The sequence below is a fragment of the Epargyreus clarus genome, unplaced genomic scaffold, assembly GCF_041222505.1.
Source record: "Epargyreus clarus isolate Ecla_fem2 unplaced genomic scaffold, WU_Ecla_fem_2.2 ptg000015l, whole genome shotgun sequence".
In the NCBI taxonomy this organism is placed as follows: Eukaryota; Metazoa; Arthropoda; class Insecta; order Lepidoptera; family Hesperiidae; genus Epargyreus; species Epargyreus clarus.
The window spans coordinates 1,808,579-1,826,373 of NW_027332223.1; the positions used below are offsets into that span (position 1 = coordinate 1,808,579).

Genomic DNA, 17,795 nt, shown 5'->3' on the forward strand with positions numbered 1-17,795 from the left:
ATGTATTAAAATAAAAAATGGCGGCTATAAGCTTGGTGACGTCATAAAGATATTTACGTCACGATGTAGAAATATATTATTAAAAACATTCGATGGAACGATCCATATGGACACTTTTATTAAATTTCAGATAATATAGGAGTTCTACTTGAGGGCAGGCATAGATGCATTGCTACACCTGAACAACGATTATATACAATTGCACCTGAAGTATAATGCCACGTATAATCCGTGCCATACTACTAGCACGGTCCAAATATGTATATCCTTATACTGTGCTACTAGTCCGCTCTGAAGTTGTTGCGAGCAGGTCTAGTCATACAATTTGCTATGGCGAAGCGACTCATTAATACGTTTCTATATTCAGAGTTCGGACTAGCAGTTTGGCGCGGACTATACCTATGTTTTACAGGTACAGTTTTGGCTAAGTTTTTGCTATATTGCGTTTAGTTAGTTAAAATATGGAATTTAATCCAATGTCAATGATGCATACAGTGCGGCGACTATGACGGTCATCAACAATGTTGTATTCAACTTTAAGCACGTGATCAATTGGCACGAAATGTTTGACATGCGATTTTTATACATTGTATTATATTTTATATGTTGGCTTCGAATTGAAACGTAGCACAGGTATCTGTGATTCGACTAGGAAGGTACCACCGCCATTCCTATTTCTACCGTGAAATAGTTCCTGTATTTTTTTTTCTAATATAGGTGTAGCAGACGAGCATGCAGTCCACCTGATGGTAAGTGGCTACTGCCGCCCATGGACATTTGTAATCAACCCCAGATAGGATTAGATATTCCTACCTGAGGTCGGCCACAGATGCGCCGCTACCCCTGAGGACTAAGCTGGAACGCCTCGCAAAAGTCTGTCTCCCATACCACACCCTTCAAAACGGAACACAGCAGCGCCTAACACTGCTGTTATTAGGCAGAAATAGGTGAGGCGGTGGTGCCGCCGGAGTCGAACCACAAAGGGTTCTACCACCTTCAAAGTATTTGGCGGAAGGATGATCTCTTGCCAAAAGGTGAACATTTGGCCTAATTTCTGTCTACTTGAAATTGTCCAATTTCGAGCTTTGGTAGGCAATACTTGGATTAATGTGATTTTTGATAATGGACGAAATATGGTCGCCCGTTATTTAACTCCGGCATCTACACCGTTCCCATCGAAGTGCGTGAACTGTTTCACGCTAGAAATAAATATTTAGTCATATTTATTTCTAGGGGGCATCCAGACGAACACCGCGGGAGAAGCCGGTAGGAGTCCGGCATAACCTCTCCGCTGCCCTCGCAGCTGAGAGGACCTCATGCAGGCATACCTCGCGAAAAAAGGTAGACTGCTATGCGACCTCAATTTTATAAAACTCGCTCTATGGGGTATTGGACGCAAGAGGTGTAATATGTTCACGCCAGGTTTCTACAAAGGCAAGGCGAGGCAGAACATAACAAAATGGCTGTTAACACTCACTGGTAACGTATTAGTGTTATTACGAAGTGGTCGTTAAGTTACGACCGCTCCAGTTCATCCTAGCCATTTGCTAATTGTAGTAACCATCGATGCTACTAGCATCAATTTATTCCTTAGAACGGTCGGTACAATGTAAATTAGCTGTTATGTAGTCTTATGGAGTTCAAAAGTAAACAAAAAGCAATAACATTATGTTCATATTAATTTATGTTCCCGTACAAGTAAAATGTAAGCTGTAGGTATTTAACTATTTACCTACATACTTTTAAACCCAACAGGAGGTTTTCCGTTTTAGTATGTAATATTTAACTTTTATTATGGTAGATTAGTGTTAGTATTTGCTATTTATATTTCTGGTGGTACCTAAAAAAATATTAAACATTAAACTTTTTTCTCTAGATACTAGTAATAAATAAAAAAAAGTTATTCGTTATTTTTTCAAGAAAATAACGGCACACAATGGACGCCATAATATTTGGTAAGTGATTGGTAACTAACAGCTGACTCGTAGCTATGACATTGTGTCGTAAACACATAAATTTTGGAAGAGTTGGGAGCAGTAAAAACAATATTTTATTCTTTCCCTTAAAAAAATATTGTTAGAGATTTATTTAGTGATGTTTAATATAATGTTTAGATATTCGCCGAGCACAGACAAATAGACGCATATACGGATATTTCAATAAATTTGTCGGGTATATTGGGTACTTGCTGCGAAGCTCGTTAGTTATCCGCGGGTGTAGGATCTTCAGCGCGAATCAAAGGATTGGGTATGCGTCTCTACTCGTACGCGGCATTTACATACTCTTTGTTATTGGCAAGTATGTGAATCTCGCGAATTGTACTGTGTCATGAACTTTTGCCATTAACACTTAGGCATGTAACTAGTGGACTGAATAAATTGATGTCTAGCCGGCCAGAGCGTAAATAGGTAAATGCTATAGGTAAAGTTAAAATAACGTAATGCTTTTGTTTTTGTAACTTACCTTAACCTTGCGTTAACTTAACTTACTCGTATGTGAAAAGGCACTCTCTACTCTTGTTTATACAAAAAACAAATACAGAAACAGATTACAAGTAGAATATGATTTGAGATTACAGCTTAGTAGCAACATAAACCCGGATATCCCTGATTTAGTTGCAAAAAAGCTACACCTACACCCACACCTTCATATATTTTTTTTCATATTTTTCATAATAAACAGTTATAATTAATTTTTGTATTTGTTTTTTTTTGTACCTGTAATAACTAAAATAGGTAAATACCTAATCCGTTTTTTTTGCTGTTTATTTAATTAAGGGGGTCCGTGAAAACTGTGAATGATTTCCTAAGGGTCCGTGGACTGAACGAGGCTGGGAAACGGTGGTCTAAGACATTAATTTTAATATTTAGGTAATTGCCCTTTTAGCATAGATAAAAAATGTGGTAAATGAAATTTTGAAGTTATTACTGCACAAAAACTCTAACAAAATACTTACAAAATATTGAATATGACTACGAGTGACATAATTTTTAATTAATATCTATATTTCCGAATCATTCGACACCCAGTGTGTGCCGCCCTAACCCCCGCCCTTGACATCACTATCGGAGTTTTTCGGTGGTCCTTACTACAAATCGATGACTAATGAACTGAAATACCAAATCGAAAGTCCTTGTCTTTAGAGCGATTTGTGTGTAACACTCTTTACAACCTGTAGGTACTTAGTGCTTAGGTATGTACTATACAAATACAAATACAAATACAAAGTCTTTATTTGTAGAATAAGGTGTATACATTGGTGTTACAGTCAAGAATTTTCGCTCATTCTGCCATAAATGGCGTACAAATATAATTTTAATTTTGTACTGTATGTACTGCCTAATGTCATATTTATACATATTAAGACACGTCCTTTATTAATAATCTATCTATCTGACGTTTTTTATACTACATATCGTCGTTTGAATTTTTATACCTACTAGAAATTCTCAAACTTTAATCTTTGGAAGGCAAATCGGAAATAAAGCGTGATAGGGCATACAGTACTCGTGGTGGTAATTTTTTTTTTTTTTTTTTTTTATCCTATAACCTAACGATTAGGCAGACGTGCTACCTGATGGAAAGTAGTCAACGCCGCCTATGGACATTTGCAACACCAGAGGAGTCGCCAATGCATCGCCGGCTTTGTATGAGAGCTTTTTTTGCACCTTTTTTGAAGAGCCCCATGTCATAGCGCTCCGGGAATACCTCAGGAGGAAGTTCATTCCACATCTTACTCGTCCGCGGCAAGAACGAATGCTTACTTTGATTACGGAAATCTGTATTCAACCCTAAATAAGATTGGATATCTACCTTAGGTTGACCACAGGTCCCTTTCTGGCTCTGAGGACTAAGTTGAAACGCCTCGGATAAGTATATCTCCTTTACCACACTTGTCAAAGCGAAACAGCAGCGCTTAACACTGCTGTTATGAGGCAGAAATACATAGGTGAGACGTTGGTGCCTACGGAGTCAAACCACATAGTTTTATAGTTTCTACCACCTTCAATATTTTTAAATCCTATTCTAGGTAAGAGTGAATTTATCTTAGTGTGTATCCATTGCCTAACACAGGGAACTTTAATATGTAGCTGTGAGTTTAGAAAGCCTGTTTGATAAAAATATTGCTGCTGTGAATTTAAAATATCTTTTTTATGAAATATAACCAACCTTATCAGAATATTCAGCGACGTCTCGCATGGAGCGCGGGTACCCGGAGACGAGGTACGTCCTGGCGGAGGGCGCCATCTTCATCTCCAGCATCAGCACCTCGGTCACTGTTTTGCTCGACAGCGTGCCGAAGTCTTGCATGTCTGGTGACAAGGGGAACGGTAAATCTTTTGAAGTTGATTTTTTGAGGTGACTTGGGTGAAAATTTGTTTTAAAATTTAAAACACCTATGACTCCAACTTTTATAGTTGATGTCATAGAAATTATGTTTTTTTTTATTCTCAGATGATTTTGAATAGTTGAATAAATATTTAATGATAGTTAAGTATGCGTTCGAAAAAACTTTTATAAAGTTATATGGTATAACCTATGGTATGGTGATGGTACGTATGGTGGGATATATTTTTAATCTTTGCATGAGCACTATTTTAGAAGAAGGGTGCTACATACTGCATAGTTTAAAATATATACTATAGTAAGTACATGATGATAGTAATGTAGTTTTTACTCTTTATCGTAACTTTATAACACGGTTTTCGCGAAATAACGCCTTATACTATTAACTAACGAACCTTTCATCGAAAATGTACTAAATCCGAGTCGATTTATCCATTTAGTATCTATTCTACAGATTAATAGTAAAATATATTATTACCTATTATTATCACACATTATTTGTAACAAAACACATTTTTTCTGAGTAAACGTAATGTCTAATAATAAAAGATAGTAAGTCCTCATTCAGTCATAAAATTACACATAACATTAATATAAATTTAAAATTCGTAAAATACACGTGGTAAAGGCGAGACAGCAGGTGCGGGCTCCCACGGCTACCAACTAATGATAACTTGGACTCCAGTGATATTTATAATTAACGCCACAGTTTTTAGTGTAGCCTACTTTATACGTCTTGGCTATAATTATTTATATTCGATTTGTATTATATTATATTAATACTTAGGTAGGTTGGTGCATGCATATGGACTTTATGGTCTGAAATAAATTAATAAATTAAAAATAAATATTGTTATAAGTATATGTAGCGAATGGTAGTCTATCTGATTTTTTGGTATCGCTATCATAAATTGGTGTTGTAGCCGATTCTTGAAAAAATAAGACTGTGGTAAATTCCAGACCCCCAAAATCTATGAGGTATTCGGAGGTTTTCTTTGATGACCCGCGTGACGGGGTTCAATCTTTGGCCAGACAGATATCGATTTGAACATTCAGGATTCCTGTTTAAAATATATATTGCAATTTGCAAATACTGGGCTCTTCAAAAAAGGTGCAAAAAGAGCTCTCCTTCAAAGCCGGTGATGCATTGGCAACTCCTCTGGTGTTGCAAATGTTCATAGGCGCCGTTACCTACTTTCCATCAGGTAGCACGTCTGCTTTATCATTAGGCTCAAAAAAATAAAAATAAAACTGCTTGGGACCGTGCACACACCTTCCGCCACCCGGAAAGGAATCCAAATAAATTATGGCATTGCCTTAAGTATTACACACCTTGTATTTTTTTTATAATATAAGAGTAGCAGACGAGCATGCAGTCCACCTGATGGTAAGTGGCTACTGCCGCCCATGGACATCTGTAATCAACCCCAGATAGGATTAGATATTCCTACCTGAGGTCGGCCACAGATGCGCCGCTACCCCTGAGGACTAAGCTGGAACGCCTCGAAAAAGTATGTCTCCCTTACCACACCCTTCAAAACGGAACACAGCCACGCCTAACACTGCTGTTATTAGGTAGAAATAGGTGTGGCGGTGGTGCCGCCGGAGTCGAACCACAACCACCTTCATGGGTACCTTGTACCATAATGTTAGGGTATTTCAGTTGAACCGACGGTCACCACTACCACTCGCCACTATTTACGTCGTTAAGGGAGCTCAATAATGCAAATCGCTATCGATTCCGGCGACATTGCTTATTGACAATGACCCTGTTGTAGAATTGTACTTAAGAATAACTTAATTCTTAAGAATGTTTACATTAAAGGTTACTCCTCTGTCTGTCTGCGATAGAATATTCTGGTAGAGTAGGTTAACTCCACGTCCTTTTCAGGTGTGCAGAGAAACCCCTGAACAGCGGAGAGTCGAATGGTGGGGTAGAATAGTTTCTTCAAAACCCCGAATATATTTAAGTTTTCAAGATAATTGTCATAGTATCGTATGAGCGTGTGTAGCATACGACTTACGTGACCACGCGTCTATTTTTTCAATGGGACTGTTCCGTTTCAGCTATTCTGTCCCGGTGTACCCGAAAAACAACTTGAGGACGCGAAAATTATTCGTCTTTGAAAAAATAGGAAAAATAAAAATAACGAGGATTAGTGACAGCAACATTGAAAATATAGGAACTTTTTTCGCGGACAACTGCAAAAAAATACCTACGTAAAATAAATTATTTAATATTTGCTTATTTTACTTAGTAGGTGTCTATTTTGAGAGATGGTATGAAAACCTTAATATGTAACGTCTGAAGGTAACGTCCCAATGATTGTAATGTGTAACAATCAAATATGATTCATAACACGATCATAACAAACTACAAACCGAAAGATTTTAACGTAATTTCTAAGACAGAAATATATTGCAATTCTACAACGTACCATTCCCTATAGCGTACTGCTGCAGCAAGTCCGTCATGTTGATGTGCACCACGCCGCGCCGCTCCTGCATCAAGTTGTCGCAGTGGGTCACCTTGCCGCTGCCCGGCCCGCCTGCAACAACCCCTGATAACATAATATCAAACTACGGTTTGCTCTAGAAGCATCTTATATCTTATATGTTAGGTGACTATCTTTGTGCTCAGGACTATTCCTGCGCCGCTATCAGCGCATCTATGATTAGCCTCAATTACAGCCATGGGCTATAAAGGGTTACAGATGTCCACAGGCGGTAGTGGTCGCTTAGAAATAGGTAGACTGTGCAGTTGTTTATTACTTCAATTTTATATAAAATATCTCTTATGACAGTGTTAAGCAACAACTCTTCTGTTTTAATAGGTGTGGTAAAAGGGAGACATACTCCCATCCGACCGTTTCAACTTAGTACTACAACGCAGCTGTGGCTGACTTCAGATACGACTATTATCCGAGATTTTTTACAGTTGTCCATAGGCAGCAGTAAAAAGAAACGAATAAGTAATAGCGGGTTTTATTAACTGATAATAAAGTTTAATAGCCACGCGGCGTTTGCACAATCGGAAGTGGACCTGGCTTAATTTCATTTCTGTGCTTCCGAGTACTTCCGACATGGCATTAGCCCGTCTCAATCGTTATCAGTCGATAAACTTTGTCAAATATCTAATGAATCTTGAAAATATCCGATACGAGTTGGCCACAAATAAGGACCTTTCTCTACCAACTCACATTTGATGCAGCTTGGTGGAGTAACACTCCAGTCCTCTCCATTACAAAGTGAATTTTGCAAATTGTGTGCCGAACTGAGAACAGAATTTATCATTCAGATGTCTGCCTGACCCAGAATCGAATCCGGAACCATCGACAAATTAAACTGATATTGGGACCGCTCCGCAACGTGGGTCGTTAATACATTATGCTTAAAAATCTGTTTATTTTTAACCGACTTCAAAAAGGAGGTGGTTATCAATTCGGCCGGTATCTTTTTTTTATTAATTTTGTTTGTAAATATATCTTAATAATATAGAAAAAGAAAATCAAGTGATATACCGAGTACAAATATAACCGGAACGCTTGGCGGTTCGAACTTGACGTGCGTGGCGTTCTGCATGGGGAACTCCGTGTCCGGCGGCGTGGCGCGCCCCCACCCGCTCTCGCGTCGCGTGCGCACGCCACTCGTCTCCAACTCTTCATTGTTTTGTTCTGGAGAAACGTGGGTTATTGCAACAAGGAACTAGGAAAACCTAAGACGAGTCTTAAGTGGTCAAATCTACCATTAAGCTATTTCTGCCTAATAACAGCAATGTTAGGACTGCTGTGCTCTGGTTCGAAGGGTATGTTAAATAAGAAATATCCAATAATTAAATCCATGATAATAAGTATCTAATTTAAATCCGTGGCGATCTGACTGTCTTCACGGAATCAATGCATCTGTGACCGCCCTCATGTACGTCTCTAATCTAATCTGGGCTTGATTGCAAATGTCCAAGGGCAGCAAAGATGGAAAATAGATGTCACTAGTTTCTGGCGTGTTTATTTTTTTCATTTAAAGGTTTTTAGGCTAAAGTGCAGGGTCGGTAGCGTTGGCGCTCCTGGAGCTTAGCTATTCCGGCACTGCCACAAACCGGCAATAGGCACCTATAACCCTTACAATTAAGTGAATAATATTATTTGTTATTTCATCCTTAATCTGTTGCAGACGGAAACCCCAAATTTACGAAGTCTCCGTTAGGGCACTCTAAACCTGCGTCATTTTTGGCGTCTTCAGAAGTGTTGATAAACATTAATCATAAGATTATTGCCAGGATTTCATTTTCTCCGCCTTGGTAAACGCTAAATATTAAATTACTAGGTACTAAATCAATCTACACTGGATTTTACCAGTTCCTGAAAACTAGCTATTAGGTACTACTTTTTACCATCCAGTGTATAAGAATTCTTAAATCCCGAACGTAGCTTGGTCAGTTGACTTGTAAACTTTATAACTTAATCGTTTCCGGGCAATATTTTAGTGGAATTTGGCTTATAATAAGTATTATCAAGATTTTAGCTGAAACCAGTGAAGGTTTATCAAAAAATCAAAACTAAGAACACTCAATTTCCTTCAAAGAACCTATATAACGTTATAATTATAATTTACTTAAAATTGATAACTTTATTGACAATTTTAACTACTTGTAGCGGTATGTTGTCAAATTATTAAAGGATTGTCCATTGAATTTGTGGTAGGTTTTCGCTTTTATTGACCTGAGACTGTCGAGATGTAAATTATTGTACAACTACCCGCGATATTAACTTTCAAATGCTTCATGTCGCTGTATGTTCTAATAAGCTTGTGTTAATAGTTAAAAAACTGCCTATTAATGTTAGTTTTTTTTTTTACTTTTTATATCTATCTATAATTCCAATTCTGAAATGACTTGCATCTGAGGTGAAAGTTTAAGAAAGCACTCCTACATTAATAAAATAGTGTAATATTATGTATACCTACAAGGTTTATAAATGGAAATGTCACAGAATGGCGCCCAACGTGGGACAACAGATAACAACAAATCAAACTTACCGGTGTCTAAACAGATGCCCATATTCCATGAACATGAAGATATGTAACAACTTCCTCCTTAAACTTAACAAAGTTAATCTAAGATACTTTAGCGAGTATATTGGCACTTGACGTAAATAGGTATAATATATCAAAACAGTTCCAATACGTGTTGTCTTCGGGTAATCACACGTCGTATTTAATTGTTCATCGATTGAAGGGCGCGACCTTCGTATCGGGCCTCAAAACGAACTAAACATAAAAACCGTTAATTAAACTCAAACTGTTAACTCATTGTCGATAGTTTAACTGATCAGCTTCATGACAGTTATTCGGAAGTTGTGCCTCCTGGACAGCATTTCTGCTAGCGGTGTGAAACGGCGGCGCATCGCGGGCCCACCACGCCGCTCCAACTCCAGCGCGCGACTGACCACACCGGCTGTTGATAGCTCGCAGAACGCTATCACTCTCGCTCTAACATACCAAATACTACCACGCGAGGGTGGTTGGGTGATGCATTGAATAATTAAATCATTATCCCCCACGATGAATCAACTACGTATAAAAATTAGTTTGAAATGCAACGTCGTTTGCAGGAGCGCTGACGAATTGTTTGTTCGGTTATGGGTCGGGGCAGCCCATTAGGGCCATAAGTGAATTTTTCAGTTGCTTTCGAGGACATTGATCTTTTATTCAGAACGTTCGACTTACAATATACTCACTTAATTGATACGTTTACAAAACTTCGTTCTTAGAAACGGAGCACGAATCGAACATTGTAATTATGAGTAATCAATCGAGGTTTCATTGGTACTTGAAAGAAATGGTCTTGATACTTAAATTCAAGGTACTCCGTTCTTTCATAATATTAAATTCTATTATCCATTACACTACTATGATTCATACGAGGTCAATATAATTTTTACAGCGTTAATGACTCATCCGGCTCGAAGGACCAAAATTATTACAACACATAGTTTCAATATAATTTATTAATTGCATAAACAACTGGTGCATGTGGAGATTCTAAATAGTAAATAAACATTTGAAGTACATGAAAATGTTGACTAATCACAAAATGTCACTAAGTCTTTTGTACTAGAGTTAAGATGAGTAGAAACATAAAGAATTTAATAATAAACTCTACAACAAATCTATGTAAACTATAATACTATAAATAACGTAAACAAATTCAACTACTACATAATATATCGTGTCAGTATTATTAAGTACAATATAACTAAAATCAATATGTACATCCGAAACATTTTGACTAATATACAAACGCAACACATTGTTATAACATATAATATCAATGAGCAAGCAAATATAACTTAAAAATGAAAAATGGTCGATGAAAACTTACTTTAATATAAATTTTATATTAAGATTGTCCGTTATTATATAAATTTTATACGTTAAATGTTATGCGTTATAACCACTCACCAAATTTCGATAAAACACCTCAAATAACATTCAGACGCTTGTTAATGTTTTTGTTAGTACAACCATTTTACAATACGTTACGCCGTCGGCACTGTCGATACAAAAGAGGTCACATAAACGGGCTATAACATTATAGTTTTATTATAAGTAACCTTAGCAATAAGCATGTATTTTTGTTAAGCAAATCATTATTTAGATTGATTTACTGTCTTACTGTAGTATCTAACGTCGTCAAACAGCAAATACTGATATTAAGATACAGTGTGATAATTCAAATATCATTTACATATAATATTTTGATGATAGGAAATTTTCTCATCAAATAAAGGTCGCCTCCAAATTGACCGCTGTATGTCTTAAAGTTGCAGCATGTCATTGGTTGCAGCACTACAAGATAAAATACACGCCGCAGCAGCGGTGCACCTCTACTGCAGACAAATGTTGTGTGTCTTCTACTAACTAACTATTCTCAGTTCGGAGTTATCTATTCATAAAATTAACAAAACATCGATAGCGTGATTCAGGTTCGTGTGACGCCATCTTTTGACGAGTCGCAGAAGATCTCCAACTGTTGTAGATTGATACCAACCTTGCTGATCTCATACCAGTGCTTAGATTTACTTACTTTCCAGATTCAGCATTACACTTATACTTAATAGTAAACATCTCTAAAACGTCTTTTATACTTGGTTCTTATAACAATTAACAATTCAGTACAATATTTAATTTAACATTTAAGTTACAAATCAATTATTATTATATTTAACGATTGAAAATAAAAAGTGACATTTAAAAACAAAACGTAATAAGATTATCATAGTAAGTATTTATCTTAAAGAACGGAGTCGATTCCCAATCACAAAATCAATAAATAAAATATAATAAACTATTTTTGATTGAATTAAACAGGTGTTCTGTGCGGCCCAATCCGTAGACATCAATCGTAACCCATCGACATCGATGGATAATGAATTGACAACTGAACAACAATCCATTAACATATCTCAATAAATTGTTCACATTACTAATATCGATCGACATACAATAACGATAAATTATCTAACAAAGCCAGCCGATACTTTTTCTATATCGATTAACCATTCGTAATATCGAATGATTTTTAAAAGGTACATTTTCAAATACTCTCAAAGTCGATTCATAAATAAGAAATAGTACTCAAGAAAATAGAGTTAATTTGTAAACGATAAGCGATATAAATTGATCAACTGATATATTACTATGAATTTGACTGCAGCTTACCAAACAGAAACATGATACATTTCCCAAATATTTTATCATCTACACAGTAGTTATTTCTTATTTGCGTTGCATTCGACCTAAAATCTGACATAGATTCATTGGTACCCCTCAGGACCAAGTTGAAATGCTTCGTGCTAGTTTTATAACGCCGAAGTAGGTGTGAAGGTAAGAGGTTCACCACTTTCAGAATTATTTACCAATTATTTACATTTCACTTAACGTAACTGGAAGAACATTTTTGTATACAAGTCAAGTAACATATAATACATAACATTATATTCAATTAATTGTGTTATGTACATACTTTTTTCTATATATTTTATTATTTATTATTATTCTATACATAGATGATATATTAATAGACCGAATAAGTGTTCCTAAGGATTATAATATAAAATCCAAATTTTGTTACTATACATAACATACATTGCATATGCACTACTATAATTAGTATGTCTTATATATAGGGCTTATAAATTTTATTAATGTAAGTAGTATAAAAAGCCACTAACAAAAACAAAGAAAAAGTTAAAAAAGAAAACAGTATTTGTAGAAATAACAAAGATATTCGGAATAGGAAATCAGTTTAAAATAATAAAATCTTATAAATGGATGTAAGGACGATATAAAAAAAGAACTATTATTATAGGTAATATAAGAATACCCACAACATTAAACTACATCCAATTTTCTTCGCATAAAATTCAAATTCGTATAAAATTGACCCCTAAAATATAATAAACTAAGATATTTTGAGCATTACCAAAATTAATAGAATGCCAATTATAAAATTATCCTTTTAAAAACATCATTGTATGTTTATAATGACAGTCAAATCCTGAAAATTAATTTAAAATTTTATTTATGGCATATTATGCATAAAGACATAGACAAAAAAATTATAACATATTGTCACAAAAAATATTTTTAAACTCTACACATCTTTCGAGTCCATTATTTTGTGATGCTGTATTTTAATCATAATAATATAATATCATTGAATTAACATATAAAACATTATAAATATATACTCAGAAGACAAGCTCCTGGCTCAGTCTACTTTAGCCTCACTCAATAAAATAAGTCTAAAAGTAATAAAAGTTAAAAATAAAACATTTGAGTTACAAAATCGTTGTTTCGTGTTACATTATTAAATTATCACATAATAATATTTACTTATAAATATAAAGATTTATTATGGTGCTAACCATAGATATTTTAGAGGCATTCCACTTAACAACCATAATGAATATTTCATAATTATCACACCATAAATAATATGTGACAACAAAGATGAGAGCTATAGTCTATGGTCATTGTGATAAAATGTCAATTTCCATTAAAATTCACTTTTTTGTTTCATTAATATATGCTGTTATCCTTTTATATAGTCGTAACCAATAATTAAATTCATAAAATAGGTTCCCTCTAAAGTTATCTACATACCTATTTCGTTCTGCAAAAGTTCTAGAAAAAATAAGATAGAATTTGAGAAATTAAATAATAGTAAGCCAAGCTTGTTGAATATGCCTCAGTCTTTTTCTATATTCAGTTATCTCTAAGAATAATTCAATTTAAGTAATCAAATATTATAATTTAATTGATTAGTGACAACTATATTTACATTCATGTGTTACCATTACATTATCTGTCAAATGAAATGCCATATCGCCTATTATTAATAATCTATCTATCCAATGTTTTGCCTACCGAAGATCGATTTTTGACTATATCTGCATTCGGTTAGCATAATTTGGAGAGATTGAGTATTACCAATGGGCATATACCAATAGGTAAAAATATCAGAAATACAACTTGTTTATCATACAAGAGCAATTCAACTATCGTACCTTAAAACAGGTTTCATTTAGGCCGTATCTTTTCATAGAAGTATATCTGTTGCACATCGTTTGTTTCTCTCAACAACACTTTCCGCTTCACAAACTTGAAGTGGTCTAATGCGAATTCATATAACTTATTCTCCATTTTCCATACCTCTGATTGCTGTATTTTCTCTATAGTTCGCTGTAAGGGCTGCCTCTTTGAGCTGGTTTGTCGTAGATGGGACTTGTTGCTGTTGAGGTAGTGGTCGGTCGCGCCCTTAAACATTCGCGGCAGGGCTGCCTCCAGCACTGATATGAAGTCTAACATCTCCTCTGTCACCCCTACTACCAAGTAGTGGTTGACTAGATTATGCTTCGCTTGTTCTAAGGCCCAAGCATTGCCTGGTTTCCTAGAAAAGGAATGAGAATGGAAATAAAGAAAAATGGACTCATTCAAATAATATGCTTACATAGTTTAGTAACAGGAGTTACTTGTTTCTTTACAGCCATAAGTAAATATCATATGTTCATATTTATCTAAAATTATTGAAGAGCATTTATTAGAAATAGAGTAACATACCAACACTGGGCAGAATGGCCACAGAAGAAAGGCACTTGCAGCCACATGTTGGTCGGGTCACAGTCTGGCTGGCTGTTCTCAACACACTCATCAAATGTCTGTAAATAGGACACATAATTACATAATCATTATTGTTATGTTGTTATCATAAATGGACATATTTATCATATAATACTAATATTATTGTTTATGATACACAGAGAAGTAAACCAGTATTTTGTTGGTCAACTGTTTATCTATTCACTTGTCTTTATGTGTAAAATCCACAATACAAATGTAATCTTAATGTGAGTCTAAATATAGAAAATGTCTGTTCATGTAATGTTTATTTAATTGTATCAATAATTTAATGATGTACTGAATATGTAAAGAAGATTGTTACATTAAGGTGGTAGGCAGATAGCTAATAAATATTAGCATTTAAACTTTAAAAAATAAATAAACATACCATTTTATCACCATGTTTCTTGCGTACCAGATGTGGTCTGAAGTTATCTCCATGTCGAAGGAAGTAGTAGTAAGAGACCAATCTATCTAGTGGTTTTCTGATTAGGTTGATAAATATAGGCTTGGATGTAGTGCCTAACCTGTAATATAGATATATTTGTCTAATAATTTCTAGGCAAAACAATGGAAAATTCTACTATTAAAATAGAGGCATTTGTCATATAATACACATTTTTTAAATTTGTAAAGTATAAAAAAATTTAAACCTTCTATACAATTTTACATGGACACTGGTTATCCATTGGTAAGAGTTCTAAAAAATTAAAAACATTTATTGTTAATGCAAGCAGAAAAATATTATGCATATCATAAATGCGTATACAAATGTAATAATAGTACAGTTTATATATAACTTCAGTTTACTAGGTTTGTCTACTAACTTGTTACATACCGTTCAAAGTTTAAAAATGCCATATGGCCGTGATACAAGGCTGGCTTCATATCCTGCCATCTGGTTACATTCTGGGCAAATTTATACTGATTGGCAAGCGACATCACATGCATGTTTGCTGTTATATTAATATGCAGCACTTTAAAATGGTTCCTCTTGCAAAGATCGTATGCCACTCCAACAAAACTTGTTGACCCAGTTTTTGGGACTCTGTTGTAAATAACCACCAAGTCATCCTCATCTTTTTCTACCGCTTTTGGGAAGAACTGCCGAGGTTCTGCATGTGTCTGAACTAGTTTGTATTCTGGAAAAGAATTTACAGGTTTAATAGACAAAGAATTATGGAAAAATAATACAAAAAAATTCAACCATCCCAGGTTTTATTATTTAAAAATAATACACTTATTTAGGAGCTCAGAATTAGTATTTTTTATAGTATGATTCACCATCAATCTATTACTCTCTAGAAGTCTATATGTCTTCCCTAAAGATAAGGTTTTGTGGGTCATGGGGTCTTGAGAGTTGATACTTGACTGTGCATGTTGGAAGCCAAAGTGGTAGTAACTTCTTAGGGAGATATGGCCATTTCCCCTCTGTTTTAATTTCTGTAATTAACTCAATAATCCACCGGAAGTTTTGTCTTCCGGTGGACTAGTAGGAGTTAATTGTCACTATAAAATGGGTATTTAATCCACTAATGTATGCATTATTAATATGTAAATATTATATTATTGATAGTAATTTTATTAATACTATATGTGCAAATTCTGTATTTCTTGTACACAGTTTTCCAGATAAATAATGTGTACAACAAATACACAATTTTCCGAAGCTGCATTTTATGGTTTTCAAAACATTCGCATTATATATTGGGTTAGAAACATGCATAGTTACCCAGTCTACGGTAATTATCCTCCAATCTCGCAATTTCGCACTGAAAGTATAAAACTATCACAATAATAACACAGAAACACGAAAGCAACCATAATTTGTGAACGTTCAACATATCGCCGTGTTACGCTACGCTGCAGAAGGAACTGACATAATTCCGGGTCATTATAAATACAAACAGTCGGTTCTACACCCACATGACGAAACAACTCGGTCGTCGCAAGAAATAAACTGTTCAGTGCGATTCTGCGATTAATAAATAATTTATTTTAGATGTATGTTGTGTACACGGCCGCCATACGTGACATCAAAATAACGTCAAACTTCAAAGTCAACTCAAGTCAAACTTCAAAGTTATCAATACGCACTGACAGATACATTCCGTTTTATCTATATTTTAAAGTATTTAAATGTAGTGAAGTACAAATTCATTCTTGCTTTTCTATGAATTCATTGAATTTATTAGGTTTATTTATTTCATTCATCACACAGTATGTAATGCTCAGAATTAAAATATTAAACATATTGTCGTGGCGGCTTTCCGCAATTTTTCAAGAGATGGCGCCACACGATTCTTAATCTACTATATAATTTTTTTCATCCCGTTGCTTATAGACAATTCTATGTACAGGCTTCGAACTGAAACTATTAGAAAACGATCGATCTTCAGGCATAATCGTTATCGCTTCGCGTAGATAAATTAAGTACTTGTCATCAAGATCAGTGTGACGAATTTTTATGATCATAGCTTCACCCGTCTTAATCCGACAGACTTATGCCTAGCATTCCATTATAACGGTAATTTTTGAAAATATTATGCTGTCTTTGGCAGTTGTCACTTGAAGTACAATATGCAATATACTTAACAGGTCTTCATCTACTGAAATGAACATTGCGAATGGATTTTAGGAACTTAATTCACAGTTACCAAGACCAGTCAAATACGTATTAAACTTATACTGTGGAAGAAAATGTCAGTTTACCACGTTGCGAGCTAATTACGTTGAGTATGTTGTAGCGAGTACCTATAATCAGTGTACAGTGACTACACTGTACTAAGTAGAAATAAAGATTGGAAAAGTCGCCATCGACGTCGCCTGTCTGTAAGTGTTTTCGTCGCCTACTCTTTGAAATTTCTTTCTAAAGAGCATTGTTTACTAACATAAAAATGTACGTGCGACTTCCGAATGCGTACGGTTTGTACGCATTCGGAAGTCGCACGTAAATTACTCGTACATCGCTCGTGAACTCGAGGGACCGGTGTCCTCCGACCATCTGGACGATTAAAAATCTGCACACGCGGCCTGGCATAGGTCACATAGAGGACCGGCCGCTGCACCGCTGTCTCACGGCAGTTCACAACACCGGTGGGCAGTGTAACCACTGAGGAGATTGCCCGGGTAAGGAGGGATCCCTCGAGGCCCGTAAACCCTGCGCCATGCGGCGAAGTCACGCCTCGGCATAGGACGACCATATTGCATTGCAAGGCGTACAAAGTTTTTTTCTTTAATCACAAAACGGCTAAACATAGGCATTT

General features: G+C 35.4%; 2 protein-coding genes across 2 annotated transcripts in view; both read right to left on the minus strand.

Moving 5' to 3' along the window:
- Window positions 1–9,766, minus strand: part of LOC140748229 (adenylate kinase isoenzyme 5) — a 31,018-nt gene extending 21,252 nt beyond the window's left edge. Inside the window, exons 1-4 of the mRNA XM_073080995.1 lie at window positions 9,382–9,766; window positions 7,869–8,021; window positions 6,786–6,896; window positions 4,171–4,313 (exon numbers count right to left, since the gene is read on the minus strand). Coding sequence (XP_072937096.1) covers window positions 4,171–4,313; window positions 6,786–6,896; window positions 7,869–8,021; window positions 9,382–9,403 — 429 coding nt within the window. The 5' untranslated portion in view covers window positions 9,404–9,766. The remainder of the gene's footprint in view (window positions 1–4,170; window positions 4,314–6,785; window positions 6,897–7,868; window positions 8,022–9,381) is intronic.
- A 2,723-nt stretch (window positions 9,767–12,489) lies between these two features.
- On the minus strand, window positions 12,490–16,575 carry Hs2st (Heparan sulfate 2-O-sulfotransferase). Its single transcript, XM_073080324.1, has 5 exons — window positions 16,262–16,575; window positions 15,368–15,671; window positions 14,918–15,056; window positions 14,470–14,567; window positions 12,490–14,299 (listed from the first exon to the last, which is right to left on the minus strand). The coding sequence occupies exons 1-5, from the start codon at window positions 16,371–16,373 to the stop codon at window positions 13,930–13,932; spliced, it is 1,023 nt and encodes a 340-aa protein (XP_072936425.1). The 5' UTR covers window positions 16,374–16,575; the 3' UTR covers window positions 12,490–13,929.
- Window positions 16,576–17,795: the final 1,220 nt, after the last annotated feature.